Source organism: Chiroxiphia lanceolata, chromosome 20 (genome assembly GCF_009829145.1).
Source record: "Chiroxiphia lanceolata isolate bChiLan1 chromosome 20, bChiLan1.pri, whole genome shotgun sequence".
NCBI classification, from domain to species: Eukaryota; Metazoa; Chordata; class Aves; order Passeriformes; family Pipridae; genus Chiroxiphia; species Chiroxiphia lanceolata.
Genome location: NC_045656.1, coordinates 6,454,280 through 6,471,357, shown reverse-complemented (window position 1 = coordinate 6,471,357; position 17,078 = coordinate 6,454,280). Strand labels below are relative to the sequence as shown.

At 45.6% G+C, this 17,078-nt stretch overlaps 1 protein-coding gene and 1 long non-coding RNA gene across 5 annotated transcripts in view; one reads left to right on the top strand and one right to left on the bottom strand.

Moving 5' to 3' along the window:
- SLC43A2 (solute carrier family 43 member 2) overlaps positions 1-15,434 on the top strand; it is a 33,202-nt gene extending 17,768 nt beyond the window's left edge. For both annotated transcript variants that reach the window (XM_032707343.1, XM_032707342.1), the window contains exons 7-14: positions 618-751; positions 1,188-1,390; positions 2,109-2,252; positions 5,781-5,919; positions 6,347-6,479; positions 7,395-7,468; positions 9,213-9,336; positions 10,154-15,434. In XM_032707343.1, the coding sequence (XP_032563234.1) occupies positions 618-751; positions 1,188-1,390; positions 2,109-2,252; positions 5,781-5,919; positions 6,347-6,479; positions 7,395-7,468; positions 9,213-9,336; positions 10,154-10,315 (1,113 nt within the window). In that variant the 3' untranslated portion in view covers positions 10,316-15,434. The remainder of the gene's footprint in view (positions 1-617; positions 752-1,187; positions 1,391-2,108; positions 2,253-5,780; positions 5,920-6,346; positions 6,480-7,394; positions 7,469-9,212; positions 9,337-10,153) is intronic.
- Positions 14,390-17,020, bottom strand: LOC116796613. 3 transcript variants are annotated; one of them, XR_004360435.1, is made up of 4 exons: positions 16,613-17,020; positions 15,738-15,857; positions 15,281-15,404; positions 14,390-14,611 (listed from the first exon to the last, which is right to left on the bottom strand). It is a non-coding gene; the product is annotated as an uncharacterized LOC116796613 (long non-coding RNA). The 3 variants fall into 3 exon arrangements; XR_004360436.1 differs by having other exon boundaries at positions 16,640-17,020; XR_004360434.1 differs by having other exon boundaries at positions 16,752-17,020.
- Between the last annotated feature and the right edge of the window lie 58 nt (positions 17,021-17,078).

Here is a 17,078-nt window from a genome sequence, read left to right as displayed (position 1 = left end):
TGCACCATTTAGCAATAATGTGGCAAGAAAGAGGGGCTGGTTGCTAAAGCACTTTTTTAGAGATGTGCATTTGGAAGATTCAGTTCCTGTCTGTATTAAAGGCTTCCCAAGTGACTGCCTCGAGAATGCAGCAAATAGGAAAATTTAAAAAGTGCTAAGTAACAAATTCCTTCAAAAAGATCTTAAATTTTTCGATCTCTAAGCCATGTATATGTGGGTTTTTTTTAATCCACATATGTACACTTAACCTCTGTGATTGTCACCAATGGTTGGCTTGGAAGATAATTTATTGCTAGCAAATGGCACTGAGGGGACAAGAGACAGTCACCTGAGCTGCCTGGATAGATCACTACTGGTTCTGAACCAGAGATGTTTGATTGCAGGGTTAGCATAAGGGGGATATATAAAGGTAAACCAATCTCAGGTGTGCAGGGAAGTTCCTGATGGCTTTCCAAAAGATTCTTGTCACAAAACTGTTTTTTTTGTTACCACCTGAGTTTAACCCATTTTAGATGTAGTATGTTCTTTCCCACCGGTTCCTCTCAGACCTCATTCAAAGAATATTGAAGGATCTTTCTACTCTTATAGCCAAAAACACGTTCCCTTGTGATTTCCAGGTTATATATGACTTTGGGGTCTCCTTCATCCTTATTCTACTTGTCTGGGCAAGCTGTGCAGGACTTGTTTTCCTCAACTGTTTCTTCAACTGGCCCCTGGAGCCTTTCCCAGGACCAGAAGACATGGACTATTCGTAAGTTCCCTCTATCCTGGCCTTGAGGGCTAATCCTGTTCTTAAATCTCTAGAAAGTGCTGGCAGAAAGAACTTGGAGGAAAGGACAGGGAACTCCCTTGCATGTTGTTTATTGCTGCCACCTCTTAGGCTGAGGATTTATGTCTGCCATTACCATTATGTCTTTATTGGTGAATACCAGTGGAAAGTGGAACTTTCCAAAGCGTAGGAATTATGGAAAAATAATCTGTCCATAGTCATAATCATTCCTACATTGATCTGTGCCAAATTGGCCTGGGGAAAGTATCTCTATGTGCTCTGGATCCAAACCATGTGTGGGTTTGTAGATGGAAACTAGTGCCTTAAATCCACAAACAGCCTTTCTGACTCTTGCAACTTTGCTGCCTCAGGTTCCTCACCCTGTGTTGCAGCTCTCATGCCCTTTGCTACCCAACAGGGTGAAAATAAAGTTCAGCTGGCTGGGATTTGACCACAAGATCACCGGGAAGCAGTTTTACAAGCAAGTGACGACTGTGGGGCGCCGTCTCAGCGTGGGGAGCTCCATGAAGGGCCCCAAGGAGCCGGCAGCCTTGCAAGAGAACAACAAGCTCTGCCTGTCTACAGTGGACCTGGAAGTGAAGTGCCAGCCTGACAGTGCAGGTGTGGTTCCCTGAGTGCCCCAGGGATGCTTGTGCTGGCACAAGCCCATTGGCCTCTCTGCTCTGCTCCAGACCTGTTTGTAAGAGTGATACGTGATCCAGGTGTTGCCAGGGCCATGTGCCAGCCACTGTGACGGAAACATGAGTTCAGTTATATAAGGAATCCTGTCCTTGTATCCCTGCCTAAATACAACATATGGAGTAGCCAGTGGTGAGGACACCACCATGGCAGTGGGTGTGGCTGCAGGAGGACAGGGCAGTTGGTCACTGCTGTCTCTTAGGTGGACTGTTGCCATCATAGAATGGTATGACTTGCAGGGGACCTTAAAGATCATTTCATTCCATCCCCCTGCCCTGGGCAGGGACATCTTCTACTAGCTCAGGTTGCTCAAAGTCCTGTCTGACCTGGCCTTGATGGTGAAAGCAAATGGTTTGAAGTTTCCTTTTGTTCCAATCCACTGAATCAGGTAAGTCCTCCTCCCTGCTTCCTTGCCCCCATTACTGGTATCCAAAATTCAAGCATCCACAGCTCTTCATTATGGAAGTTTGTAAAGTGCCAGGTAGTTAACTGTGAACTTCTTGGAGCTGCCACTGGCACACAGTGTTAGAATGACTATTGAGGAGAAGACTTGCTAGGCCAGAGGTGGAAGCCTCTTCTGAAATGGTAAATGTTTACCAAGGTATATTGCTTTCTTCAGACTCTGTTATTCCTTCTGCAGCTTCTCCCTCCTTCATGAAGAGTGTCTTCAGCCCTATCTTGTTGCTCAGCCTTATCACCATGTGTGTCACTCAGCTGCGGCTCATCTTCTACATGGGAGCCATGAACACCATCCTCGAGTTTCTGTCTGGAGACCCAAATCAAGGTAGGGGGATCTCTGAAGACCTTTCTTTATCTGCTTCCTTGGAACTGAGAGCTGCCCCAGGCTTGGTCCTTACAAGAGGCCAGTGAACCTGATTACTCAGCAGATACACTGTGTGTGGTGTCCAAGTGCACTGGCAGCTGCTGGGAGGGTCCAGCCGAGGGCTGGAACCAGCCCAGAACAGAGGGGCAGCGAGGCAGATGCTTGAATGTCAACCTAATTTTAGCCCTGTGTCTGTCAAATACTGCTCCATGTTATTTCCCCGGGTAGGTTGTTGAAAGCAGCCTTTGAGAGTGGACTGTGATAATTTTTATTTTCACTGGAAAACCTCTTTCATCAGGTATTTGCTCTCCTTACCCTAAGCAAGCACAGAGTGCAGAGCAGCTGACTCCCATGACTAATGGGTGGCTCAGCCCAGCAGCTGGGGGTGGGAGCAGTGAAGTCAGAGCTGTTTTGTGCAGCTTGGTGTGTGCTGGGGAGGCTCGGGGTGCTCCCCGCACTGGACTTGTCTGTATTTATAGTTCTGATGCAGCACATGGAGCAAACAGGAAAGAGTACATTAGTTTACTGTTGTTCAAAAGACCCAGGGTTGCAAAACAAGACTTAGGACTTTTTTTTTAAAGTTGTTTTTGTCCTTTGTAGTAAGATCCAGTTTGAACTTGTTAAATCTGGATTGCATGGAGCTGATAAATCAAGAGGCACTCCTCTGAAAACAGGAGTGAGCTTTGGGGGAGGGAAGGAAACTCAGGAAACTCCAAGTACCCTGGCATTCCCTGAATTGCTTTGTTTCTTGAGCCTCTGACAGCCTGCAGCATTTAGCTCTTTATCTCCTGGCTCGGGAGCCAATTTAGGCATTAAACAGTAAACAGGACAAACTTCACACTGCCTACCTTTCCCAAAGGTGCTTAGTTTTCTGCTTACCTTGTAACTCTGACACTGGGGTTTTTTATTATTATTATTATTATTTATTTATTTTTACCCTGGCTTGCTCCAGTTCTTTCTCTTTCATTTTTTTTCCTCTCCTCCCCTCCTTGGAATTTTAGAATTAATACTAACTGTATAAGCTGCCAATTCTGTTTAGATCAAACTCTGTGCTAGGACAGGGGTTGTGCCCCTTGAGTATATTGCATTTTTTTCTGTGCCACCTTTAAGATTTCTTCCTGTTTTTTTCCCCTCCTCCCCCTGAATTAGCCTGGGCTCAATGCAGTGCAGTCGCTGTCTTGGTGTTTCCATGGCATCAGCAAAACAGTGGTATTGTCTACTCGCAGCAGTGTCAGGCTGCAAGAGCACTTCCAAGGCGCGTGCAGCTCCCTAGAAATGTAATCTGTGTGGATCAGGAGAGGATGGGATGATCTCCCTGGTCCTTCTCACATTTATTTACTTGAGCGTGATTTGCTGAGAGAGCTCCCTCCACCTGCAGCTGCCCTCGGGAGCACTGAGCAAGGGAAGGAGGGAGTTGAGGCAAATCCTGCAAGTGTTATGGTCAAAGAAAACTTCAGCAGTCCTGGGAGCAGAACAGGAGAGAAGGATGTGGGGGAAATCGTGCAGATAGGTAGCAATGCCTTTAAGTTGCAGCGAGGCACAGTTCTGAAAAACTGTGAAAGTTCTTCCTGTGCAGATTGTGGTGACTTAGACCTGTCGTGAAACCTAGAAGTGGAGAGAGCAGTCAGCCTGTGGCTGCTTAGCTTCTGAAAACCCTCAGAAGGTGAGGAAGAAGCTGAGGGTTCAGTAGCTCTGTACTGCGTAATTGTGTTGTGGGAAGGCAGGAGAGAGGAGACCTGTTGTGTCTTGAAATCTGGCTGCGCTGTTCATAAATTGTCACCTTGGTTTCAAGTGTGGTGATACTGGGAGACTTTGGTTAGAATCAGGGCTGGAAAAACTCAGCTGTATGAGGTGATTGCTTAGGAGAGTTTTGAGGACAAGATGTGTAGAACGTTAGGTATAGAGGATTGTGCCCTTGTGTGTTCCTTTTGCCTGGATAGAAGCTCTATCCAGCCTTCCACTTCTGCCATGTCTACTTGTGGTGGTATTTGATAGGTATTGTTCTGGCTTTTTCTCCTCAGGAAAGAATGTTCTTTTATGATGATCAATAAGTTGAGGAGGCCCTGTTTTGTAGTAGCTACTGTCTCATTCTCTTCTCTTGCTGACCCCATAAATTTCATTCCCTAATTCAAGTTGGCCTTTGCACTGTCTGTTTAGAGCCCAAGATTAAGTGTTCAGAAGAGCAAGAAGAGGCAAAACATGACAGAGTGGCCTCCTTCTTACCTTCTGTTAAAAAATGACCAGACAACAGTAAACCAGCTCCTGGAGTGTTCACAGAGGGTGATGCCACCCCTTTGTCTTGGCTGCAGCAGTTGCTATAATGAGAGGGGATGTGGGGTCACTTCAGGGTTTGCCTCTGTGGGAGTAACAGGGTTAGTTTGAGACTGGAGCTGGAAGTTCCTCTTGGTTCCTTTGCCAGCAACTGGAGCCAGGAAAGTATCATCAGGTGCCCTGCTGAGGTTTGCTACAACTGGATAGGAAAGAAAGGCTTGTTGGAAACTTGTCTCCATTACTAAGTTGATTTGGATGTAAATCCTGGCTGTACTGCTTTGGCCAGACCTAGAAATGCTTTGGGAGGGACAAACTAAAATTTGGTTTAGTTGTTTTGCTTACAGTGCTGTTACCTGTGCTCTGTGCTGAGAGGGGCAGTTTCAGAACTACATCCTTATTTCAGAGCTGTGGCACACCATGACTCACCAGCCCTTCTGTGCAATGCCTAAATCATCACATGGGCTGCTGAGAGGAAGTGGAAAAAGCATTGCAGGGTGGGGGAACTGCTCAGTAACAGGAGGGGACAGTTCTTCTAAGTCTGCTGGCATCAGCTTTCCCTTAGCAAACAATGGAGACACTTCTCTTTAGCGTGTGGGAAATTTCATCAGTTTGAGTTTTTCATGATTGCTCTCAAATGCTGTGGTTTTTTTGCTGCTAATCTCCCCTCCTCCTCCCTCCATAGTTGTCCATTCAGCACAAAATGGGTTAGTCCTCACCTTCCCAGCCTGATTGTCCTTGCTGGAGCTTCCCAGCTGGAGGGGATGTAACTGCAGCTCCCAGCAAGGCAGGAGAGGAGATGACTAAGGCAGGTCTGGCTGTGCAACACATACAGCTTGTGAGAACTTTTCCTGTCTGTCCTAGCCAGAATAAATCTCCCTGGCACTAAGAAGTTGCTGTGTCCCACTTTTGAAGCTCTACCTGCTGTTGAGCTGCTACTGCTGCTCAGGGAATACTACTGATCTGCAGGATCAGAAAGGAAATGTGCCCAGTATGTCGAATCTCTGGGAGGCCAATTGATGGAGTGGGGCTTTGGTGTCCCAGCTCCCTGAGCTCTGCCTGTCAGTCCAGGGGGTCTGGGTTCTTCAACAGAGAGGTGATCAGTGGAGAGGATCAGGACTTTTTTGTTGTCTTCTTTTTTTTTTTTTTTTTTTTTTTCCTATTGCTGCTATGGTATTGCTTGGACTAATAATTATTTTTAATTTTGTTTTTTCCCTGCAGTGGCTCTCTACACTTCCATTTTTGGGGTATTGCAACTACTGTGCTTGCTGACAGCGCCTGTGATTGGGTGCATCATGGATTGGAGAATGAAAGAATGTGATGATGGCTCAGAAGAGAATGAGGAGAGCAACGCTGAGCAGTGCGTAGTGTGCGCCACACGGGACATGCAGCCACATAGCAGGCCCCCCCCTGCTCTGCATTGTGTGTTTTGTGATGACAGACTGAAAAGAATATTGGCTCTTCAGTATAGAAAAGAAAGCCTGAAGGAAGACTTGATAATTGCAGAGGAAAGGAGCAAACTATCTTCCGTGTCTACTAAGATCAGTCAAGAAGAGCGAATTTAAAATGTAGCAGGAGAGGCTCAGATCTCCCTCCTAGCCTAAGAGTAATAGTAACAGCACTGAAATAAGTACCCAGATGTTCCTCAGCTTCTACTGATGGAGATCCCAGCCACCTCCATAGGCAGACCTCTAGCCAAGCTGGTTTAGATAGAGTTGATGTGATTGCTGTGGGTTCCAGTTGCTGCTGAAAGTGCTTTTGTAACACAGGTTTTGCTGTCCTTCCAGAAGTGACAAGAAAAAGAAAAAACGTGATCGTCAGATCCAGAAAATCACCAATGCCACCAATGCCTTTGTATTCACGAATTTCCTGCTGGTTGGATTTGGAATCACCTGTCTTATTCCTAACCTACCGTTGCAGGTGAATGGGTGGAATGGATGGGGGTGCTGGAGGGGCTGGCAGAGTGGGGCCGGGCAGGACAGTGCCAGGAGAACATGCTAGTGGCAGGAGGGCTTTCTGGCACTGCTGGGAAACTTCTGTACTGCTTGGGAACCCCAGGAGTTGAAACAAATAGTACCATGCAGTTTACATACTCTTGAGAGAACCAAAAGAAGCAGCTCTAGTTAAAATGTCAGATTTGATCCAGAATTTATTCACACTTAGAAGCTTCTGCAGCTGAGCTGTGTAACAGCAAATACTTTCCTACCAAGATCCTCTTCAACAGTGCCTGTGTGTTTAACCTGGGCTTGATTTAAGCTGCTGACAGTTGGAAAATTTGCTGCAAGAAGCACAGCACAGGGTTATATACAGCAGGTTATTTCTGCGTCAAATGCTGTGCCCAATGGTACATGTGGGATTGTAAACCTGTTAAAATATTTATTTTGTGGCACCACCTATTTTTGGCAGAGGAGTTTAGTGATTTTATGCGATACTTAAGCGTGCCTTGATGATATAGGCAAACAGATGTAATTTGCTCCTGCTCGTGTGTTGTCTGCAATAACTTGTGGAAAATTAACTAAATTGGTCGCCATGAAAAACCACTTGTGATCCTGGTCACAGGTTGCTGGGGACACATCCTTGCAGCAGTGCCATCTGCAAATGAGAGAGGTCTTGTGTGTGCTTAACCTCAGGGGCCTCTGCAAAGAAAGGAAAAGCAGTGCCTTGAGACACGTACAGATTTCTTCCCTTGTGGTGATATTTTGAGTTTTGGTTCTGGGTTATCCAATCTCACCTTTTGTACTAGAAAGAACAGCTTCTAGGAGTGGTTGTGTGTTGGGGTCTGGCACGCCTGGGTGGTATCTCAAATGTGACCTTTTTTTCTGCTTCTCTTTTCAGATTCTTTCCTTCATTTTGCACACAATTGTGAGAGGATTCATCCACTCAGCTGTGGGAGGCCTTTATGCTGCTGTGTAAGTCTCTGGTTACCTATAAAATGTGGCTGGCCAGATAAACTGTTTTGGGATGATAGGCTGTCCAGGTTAGAGGGAGATCAGGAAGTGAAGTCCTCATGGTCAGAGGGGAAAAATGATGCAACTTGTTTCTACAGTCACCACTAGACATGACAGTAGCTGGACTGAAGTCCCAGCTGGTGCTTTCCTTGTTTAGCAACAGCCAATCCCTTTGGCATAGCTACTGCAGTGAGGCAGGCACAGCTCTGTGTGGGCCTCAGATGAGACTCAAGTATTGACACTAAGGTTATATAGTAAAAGCTCAAGGCTGTTTTTGTCTTACAATGAGCAGATATGTGCATGTGCCTGGGTAAAACATTAACGTAACTGAAAACATCGCTGCTGCTCTGCTCTGAAGTTACACTGGTAAAGCATTGCTCAAGACAGCATTAGTGATGCCTCCTCCCTTTCCCAGGACAGATCATCCATCCTGTTTCCACCTTATCAAAATTATCGATAGCTGAGTCTAAATACTCTCTTCCTTGTTAAGCAATGTGTTTGGTTTTGAAAACAGATCTGCCCCTCTGTCCTGAGCTGTTGGGACAGAGGAACAGAAAGGAGATGTTCTCTTTCAGGGAATCACAGAATCGTTGAGGTGGGAAGGGACCTCTTGAGACCGTCTAGTTCATCTCTCATGCTTGAGCAAAGTCAGCTAGAGCAGGTTGCCCAGGATTGCACCCGGTTGTGTTTTGAATATCTCTATGGATGGAGACTCCACAACTCCACAGACTCCTTCTGTCAAAGGTTTTGGTCCCAGTGTCTGGGGAATCCAGACTAGAAAACCCATCTAAGACTCTGCTTCAAAAATGCATAAACTTTTGGTTTCCTGGCAGCTAGAAGTAAAATATTTTGTCTTGGGCAAGGTAAATAAATGTATGTTGCTGTACATATTAACTTGCTTGTAAACTAATCCTGTTTGGCCATTGCAACTCTCTGGAACTTCCTGGAGTGAGGTATTTTTGCTTTGAATGTGACTTATTTCAATATTTGAAGGTTTTGACCTGCTTCTTTCTTTCCTTCCAAGCTTACTTTAACCTGACCCTTTTTAAACACTGCTCAGTCATGGAAAGAGAAAGATGTTTTCTGAAATTTGTTTTTCCATTAGTATTATCTGATATTCATCAATTCAGTCAACAGTGTTATTTCATTTGACATAGGATCAGACTTGTCCTCTAAAAAGGAAAACACATACCTGTTGTGCAGGTTTCACTCACTTCCAAAGGGAGCAAATTGTTGTAACCAGATAAAAACAATTGCTCAGCCACAAATGGTGTCATCTGGATAAAGAGGCCCTGCTTTCAACTTGTAAATATCAACACTCTGCTCCCTGTGCAATAGGAACAGTAGTTGTATAAGCACTTCCACCTGCCTGCAGTACAGCTGCAAAACAAAACAAGTTCTGGATTTTATATTGAAGTTTGAGAGCTTAGGATGAGAACAGTCTGGAGAGGAAGGCTCCAGCCTTGGCACCAGGGCCACCATTTGGCTATACCATCAGGGTATAGCCAAATACCCTGTAAAATGAGGTAGTTATACCTAAGTCCAGGAGAGAGAAGTCCTGCACATTATGCCTGTCTTGGGACCATGCTCTCAAGTTAGTCTCTATAAATTAGTCTCTATTAGTTGACTGGGAGTGTAATCTGATCTGGGTGATGTGAACGGTCAAGGTGACATATTATAATGCTGTTGTTCTCTTTGTTGACAGATACCCCTCTACTCAGTTTGGCAGCTTGACAGGGTTGCAGTCGTTGATCAGTGCCCTATTCGCCCTTCTGCAGCAGCCTCTCTTCATGGCACTGACAGGACCTTTGAAAGGAGACCCCCTCTGGGCAAGTTCTTCTTAAATTTCATGTGAAAGCTTGGGTGGTTAAGATGGTTTTTGGCTCATTTCTTGGAAAACAAAACTACTCCTGTGCATGAACCAAGGTTAAAAACAGCTGGACTTTTACCTGTCCCTTAATCTGCTGTTACCTTGGTGCTGTCCAGGAGACCCTTCTCTGTGTGAGTAATGACTCTCTGGGAGGGAAAGCCATTAACCCTTATGTTGGTTTGTGGAAAGGAAATGCTTTCCACTAACAGTTTATGCGGTGAGTCAAAATCTGTCCGGTCAAAGTGAGTGACTGTGAGGAGACCTCAAAATACAATAGAAATTCTCTGACCCCTAAGAGCTCTTAGCTCCATTTACCATTAAATTTTGGATTGCTGATGCTAATGTCCAAAAAGCCAAATGGCTGTTGAGGGGTAGGGTAATGTGGTGTCTTGCTGAGAATCTGGGCAACTGAGTAAAATAATGACATGGGTGGAGAGTTCTGGTCTCTAGGCTACGTGTGCCCACGCCAGCAGCCTGTTGCTCTTCAATCAGCCAACTTGGTGTGAAAGAGCTGCAGCTTTTTCTGTGGAACGAGACTCCCACAGCCATAATCCTGAGCAACAAACTCTTACAGTGTGTAGCTTGTACACATGGTGCTCTGGGCACAGGAGTGTAAATATAAAAACAGTGGAGGATGTTGCCAATACACTGAGCAGGGCGTGTCCTGGTTTGCCAACAGCTGAGTGACGTGGGCTGGGTTCTGACACTGCAGGATGCGTGACTAGGCTGTCGTCTTCCCTTGCCTGCCTAATTTTGGTTTGCTTTTTTTCCTGCAGGTGAATGTTGGCTTGCTTGGCATGAGCCTCCTGGGTTTCTGCCTTCCAATCTACCTGGTCTGCTACAGACGCAGGCTAGAGAGAGAAAAAAAGCAGAAGATGGAAGATGCCAAACTTTTCTTCAAAATCAATGGCACTCCCACTGAGGAAGCCTTTGTTTAAACTGGTGCTTCACATACAACCTCCCCTGTACAGGTTCCTACCACATCCGTGGGTTCTACCTGTGGTGTAAGCCAGGATTTTCCTCCCCTGGCTCTGCCAGTCTTTGCTCACCACTGGAGTGAGGGCCGGACATCATGACTGAGATTTCCTCAGATATATGGCAGGAGGAGACTTCCTACTCCTTACTCCAAAACACGGGACACTTTTTCTTTTTTTAAAGGCCACACAGATATTGTGTCTTAAACTATCCCCTGATCACACTCTCTCCAGCAGCAGAGAGTTTGCATAGGAGATTGGGGAGAGAAGGAATAGAGGGATGGGAGAAGAGGGAAGACAGACCATAGTTTGAGTTTGCAAATGTAACGCAGTGAAGTCTGTTTTCTCCCCTTCTTCCCCAGCCTTGGCTGACAGTCTCAGATGCAAGCTGCACTCTCCTCCCTTCCTGAGGCTTCATAATGGTCTTTCTGCTTGATGTGTAGCTGGACCCAGTGGTTTTACTGTCTATCCAGACATACCCTAGACTGTTTCTGAGGCAGGGAAGGGGATTTTATTCCTATGTGTATGAGCACAGCTTCACTGTGTTGCTAAATGTTGGCTGCTAGCACTGACAGCTCCCAAACCTTTTATTACTGCAAACGACACAGACTGTGAGTAATGGATCTGCCTTCCATAAAGAAATGAAGAGCCTATAGTGGACTGCTGGTCCTAGACCAAGCCTTCAGAGGCCTGGAATTCTTCCTCTTCCCGGTTCACAAACCACCTGTATGTGTTTTAAACTGTCTGCAGTCCTGGAACCCTTGAGATAGGAATTGGATCTTGTTTACAGATGAAGTGCTTTTGAGACTTGTTGCCTTTTGCCTCTTCTTCCCTTCGACATGACCCTGGGAGGGGAGCAGCAATGTGTATTTAGTAAAGCGGAGAAACTTCTTGAAGCTGAGTTCTGGGGCTCCAGATACCTTGGTGTTCACATGCTGTGAGCTGGTGAAAAGAATCAAGAATGCAGAACACTCCTTTGTGTCTGGTAACTGGATCCTGTGGACAGGGCAGGGTGATGTGGTGATGTAATTTTTCCTTTAGCCATAGCTTATTTACATTGCTCTGACAATAGTCACCAGGTTAGTGTGACTGACCAAAATGCTGCCAGTTTGGCTGTACTAGGAGCCTTTTTGATGCTCTGTCTGGACAGAGCACACGGTGATTGATTGTATGGTGAAGCTGACTGTCAGAGCAATATGCATGGGTAAAGGTGCCCCAGGCCTGTTCACTAGGGAGGGAATACAAAGGGAATTTTTAACCTGCTTATTTTTATAGAGGTCTTGTCTAAAGCAGACTTTTCTGCCCTTAACCTCCTTGCTGAGGTCAGTAGCTCAGGCCCTGTAGCCTTGTGACTTTTGTTAACACTGTTGGACCTGCTCGGAGCAGGGCTGTGCAGGGGTGAGGATGAGCATCCCCAGCAGGTGCACTGAGCTGAGCTGGTGGCTGCAGAAAGGTTGGGGCAGAAACAAAACAATTATGAGTGGTAGTGGATCAAGGGTTGGACTTGATGATCTCGGAGGTCCCTTCCAACCCAGCTGATTCTATGATTCTATGAAGATGTGGTGGTGTTTTACTGCAAAGCCTGGCAGGGGGTAAGTCATTCAACTTCTCTGCTGGTTGGAAAAGTACAAGACTCAATCACTGTTGGCGCCAAGCGGAGGATTAGAAACAACACCACGCTCAGACCTTCCTGAGAGAAATTACCTGGAAACCGGGCGTTAACTCCTTGTCTGACGGTTCAAAGCCTGCAGATGCTCAGCCCAGCCAGGGCTTCACCTTTCCTAAAGAGCAAGCGTGCACAGAGCCTGGGCAGGAGGGCTGGAGCCCTGCGGGTCCTTTGCCAGCGCAGGATGACGCGGCAGCTCCGTGGGACGGCAGCGCCATCTCGAGTCACTGCTCCCGCGAGCAGTTCCGATGCTGCTCCACGGTACCTGTCAGTCTTCAGCCACTCCTTTCAAAAGGACTTGCCACTTGAGCATTTGACACATTTGTGAATTTTTTTTTTTTCTTAATGTGTTGCCTTTATTAAATGTGTTTTGTTCCAAGACAGCCTTATTGCCTGCTGTCAACACTTTACTCTTCTGGAACTTTTTGTCTTTTGGTGTTGATTCAGTGACCTTCCCAGCTTTTCTTTCTTTTGTGTCGAGCAATAATTAAGGAGGCAGAGTTTTGGTTAATTTTCCTGTTCACCTGGCATATATGTTCAGAGACCCACCTGCCTAGGTTTCCAGAGGGCTTTCTGCAGGTTTCTGCATTTAATATTACAATACTTCTAAATATTTTGAGAAGAGTTCTACTCTTGCTCCAAGATATTTGTGACACGAGAATGACAGATTAAGTACCTTTTTTTGGGAATAGCTCAGACAGGTGAATGTCTGAGCCACCATCCACAGTCTCAGTGTCCTAAAGCAGAGAAGCTGCTGGAGGGTGTCAGTGTGCTAACTCAGCATTACTTCCACCTCTGATTCAGAACATTGAATGTGATTGCTTCCACTCTTATGTCACTTGAATTCCTGTTATAAATGTCTCTGCAAAATAGTGGAATATAGAGTGGCATATTTTCATGAAGTCACAGTGGAGTTGCTGCTGCCTTTTAGTTTAGCTGCACATACTTCAAAGAACACCCCTTTATTTCTGCCATCTACCTCCCTACTGCAGTTCCCAGTCCCTGCCCTTTATTAGGAATACCTTCTAATCCAGTTTCATTTGAAAAAATGGTGGATATGTGACTTTCAGTGTCTCTGCTGATGTGGCATGGTGTTTAGAAGCTGCTGGTCAGCTGTGAGGAGCAGAGCTCATGCCTTGGAGTTGCAGTCCTGGTGGGTACACAGGGGAGTTTTAGCTATTCAGAGTTGAACAGACAAGTGGTGTCACCTTCTCAGGCCATGCAACAAACTGTGGGAGTCATTGCTACAGAATGTAGTGGGGAACAGAAGTATAAATTCTTTTTTTTTAAAGGGGCTGGTTAAACAATGCTCTGCATCCACTAACTCAGGGAGATTTTAAGTTGCTGTAAATAAGAAAGTTGTGCCAAGGAAAGATTATTGTTCTGTCTACATATTCTGTCTTTTAAGAATTGGTCACAGATGAAGAAAACATGCTGGGCTAAGGTAAAACACTGGTCTGACACTAGTGGGGTTTAATTTATTGTGGCAGTTGTGAACCAAACTAATTTTAAAGCAATCTCAAATATATCTGCATGCAAGATGTGCAAATACTCTACTGATTGTGGTGTAACTGCTTCAGTCCTGCACCTCCTGCAGCAATGGGCCCTTGGAGGACAATATTCTGCCTTCAGCCTCTTTAAATGTTGTCATGCACAGTGCAGAAACAAACACTGTCAGGGTGGTCCTGTCACACGTGGTGGATCAGGGTCAGTTTGCCTCGTTTTTTTGAGGCTCAGGGAAATGTAGTTGTGGATTATGTATGTTTGGAGTGGAAAACAGCACTGCTGCCTTCTAGCTGAGAGATGAAGGATCAAGAAAAGTTCCTGGTGCACTCTCTGTGTGCATGAGCCACCTTGTGGGAAAAATAAATGGGCTACCAAAGGCTGGAGAGCCACAGTAATTTGAATCAATAATGTGTTTACCTTTACAATTCAAGTATAGGTCAATGTGTTTAACTACTTTCATAATTCCTAAATTATGAATTTGTAGGTCTTGGGGTTTTTTTATGCCCCTTGTACCCCCCTTAACCCTCATTCACATGAGAAGTGCAAGGAGGGTGGTCATGGGAAAGACCTCCCAGTGGAATGTAATGAAGCAGAAACCTCATCTGTGAGTACTTGCTGTTTGTAGGGGCCCTCAGAGTCAAGAGTGTTGCTGTGTAAAGGTGATTGCACCTTCTGAAGACGCTGCTTCTGACCTCTGCAGACTCACATGCATGTAATGTGCATCCATGCTAAAAAAATACATATAAAAAATTAAATTCACAGAGTGGGGAATGGAGGATGACAGCTTTTGGCTTTCACTAATCTGTCAGTGCCTAAGCCCTGTTGACAGTCTTTATAGCACTAATGCAATGACACTGTGTCAAAAGTAGCAGAGAAAATCTGTGCTGTTCTGCTTTAATAGGACACTTACACTATGACAGTAACTGCATAAAGCTATATCTGGATCCTTGAGATGAAACTGGACACAGATGTATGCAAAAAAAAAAAAAAAGAGCAAATCTTGCTGAGGCTCCAACTTAACTGCAGTGCTGCTACAGCAACTCAAATGTTCAACTCCCACAGCAAAGCCTGGTCTTTTCATGCTCCATCTACGAAGGAAAATTGCGGGATAATGAGATTGTAACTAAGTCAGTAAATCACTAAAATGTTTTCTAGTAGGAGATTTCCCTCCTGCCATGCTGATGAATTTGGAAAATATGCTACAAAATCTGAAGCAGATAGCATAGGGTAAAAAAGAAATCTTAAAACTACAGATTTTGTTACTTTTTTTCCCCCCTTTTGAGTCTTTTCTGCATCTGCAGAGCTTTTGGTATTCCCTATGCCCCAATTTAGAACTGCAAAGTACTTCTTTTCTAGATAATGGAAATGAGTATTACAGTAGGATTCCTGATGGGAAGGGACTGGTTTTGGTTGTTGGGGGTTTTTTTCTTCTTTTTTTTTTTTTTTTTTTAATTTAAAGAAAAAGCCACTTCTGATTTATAATTCACAAGGTTATCTTCTCTGGAGTAGCTGAAACAATGATGTGTTATGTAGCTGCATTTTTACATGTTAATTATAAACCCCCGCAGCTCCTTGTTTTTCTGCCTGTGCTGCCAGCCTGTCTCTGTGCAATCTGTTTTTATCAGGTGTCCTCTACTCCACGTTGTCACCCTACTGCTGCCTGTCACTTCCTTGTGCCTGACCCTTTGTCACTCACTTTTTATTCTGGAGACAATCCCTTCTTTCAGAAAACCCCCTCTTTAACCCAAGAGCATTACCTCTCCCACCTTTTGCTGTCCACAGAATTTTTTGTGGTGTTTGTCAAAGTTGAATTGTAAGCTCCTCGGGGCAGGCCTGTGTCATCTTCTCTGTGTTTGTAAGGTGATGTGCACTCTTGCAGTACTATCTCAAAATAAAGTGATATTAAGTTAATCATTAGTTTTTCTTCTGAGGCTGAACATAATAAAAGTGTTGCTTGCTTCCTAATGAGACTATGGAAGCATGAATGCTTTACAGGGTGTCACCTGCCAAAGGGCAGGACACAGATTAAATGTTTCCTTGAATTTTTCTTCCCTAGGTTAGGAGCTAATAGCTAATGCCAGTTAAACTCTACTGGAGAATTAAAATTTAATCTCTGGAAAAAGTCCCCAAACCGTAGAAGGCAGGTTGAGAATGAGATCAAGCTCAGTTATGCAGGACAAATTAGTGTCAAATAATGAAAGATGAACAGCTGACCTTAGGTGGGAATGCAGGTGTCAGCAGGAAAGCTGCACATCTCAGTTATCCCCTCTTGAGCTCGGTGATGCTAAATCTATGGTGGTTTACTTTCCCAATCCAATAATGGCAATCCTTGCTCTGTGATTCCAGTGACAAAAGTGGTAAGGTTAGCACCCCTTAGTGTTTTTTACTGAGTACAGGTCACAGAAAAGGGTTTTTGCTATCGCCTTCTAATATATATCTGGGGTTCCTCTTGATGCCAAGTGCAGCCTGGGTGACTGCAGCTCAGCAGTAATATTGAAAACTAAAGAAGACTTGAAAATGCGATAAATCATGACCTGGTGACAAGGTGGAGCCCATTACCTGAGGACACTCACCCTGTCTGACTGTAGCACTGACTTATCCCCTGGATATTTGCATTAATACCCTGATCACTAGTCATTCCCTTTCCTCACCCTCCCAAAAGAGGGGGGTCAGGAGCTGTCAAGAGGACTGGAACACCTCCCCTGGAAAGACAGGCTGAGCAATTTGGGGCTGTTCAGCCTGGAGAAGATTTTGTGGAGACCTCACAGCCCCTTCCAGTATCTGATGGGGCCGTACAGGGAAGGCAGAGAGGGACTCCTCATCAGGAACTGGAGTGACAGGACAAAAAGTAATGTCTTCAAACTGAAAGGGGAAATTTAGGTTAAATATATGGAAGAAATTCTTCCCTGTGAGGGTGGGGAGGCCCTGGCACAGGTTGCCCAGAGAAGCTGTAGCTGCCCCATCCCTGGAAGTGTCCAAGGTCAGGCTGGACAGGGCTTGGAGCAACCTGGGCTAGTGGGAGGTGTCCCTGCCCAGGGAAAGGGGGGGGTTGGAACTGAATGATCCTTAAGGTGCCTTCCAACCCCAACCATTCCATGGCATTATGATTGTAGAACCTCCCTAGTGGCAGGAGGGCTTCGTGGCACTGCTGGGAGACTTCTTGGGAACGCCAGCTTTAAGAGCTGAAACGATTAACACCGCGCAGTTTACATCTCTTGAGAGACAGACCCTAAAGACGCTGCTGTAATTAAAAACATCGGAGTTGACTCAGAAAAATCCGAGGGACTGCCAGCGGATTCTGGCACTGCTGGGAGACCGCTGCACCGCTTTGGGAACCCCGATGTCTCGGAGAGCCGAAAGAAACCCCACCGGTGCAGTTTAGTTTTACACCTCTTGGGAGAACCCCTAAAGGAGCGACTTCAGAGCCAGAAAAACCTAAAAAAAAAAACCGGCGGGCCGCGCTCGCGCCGCGCTGAGGGGGGCGGTGGGCGGGGCCGCGCGGGCCCCGCCCCGCGCGCGGCGCGGAGGTGACGCAGCCGTTGCCGCAGAGACGAA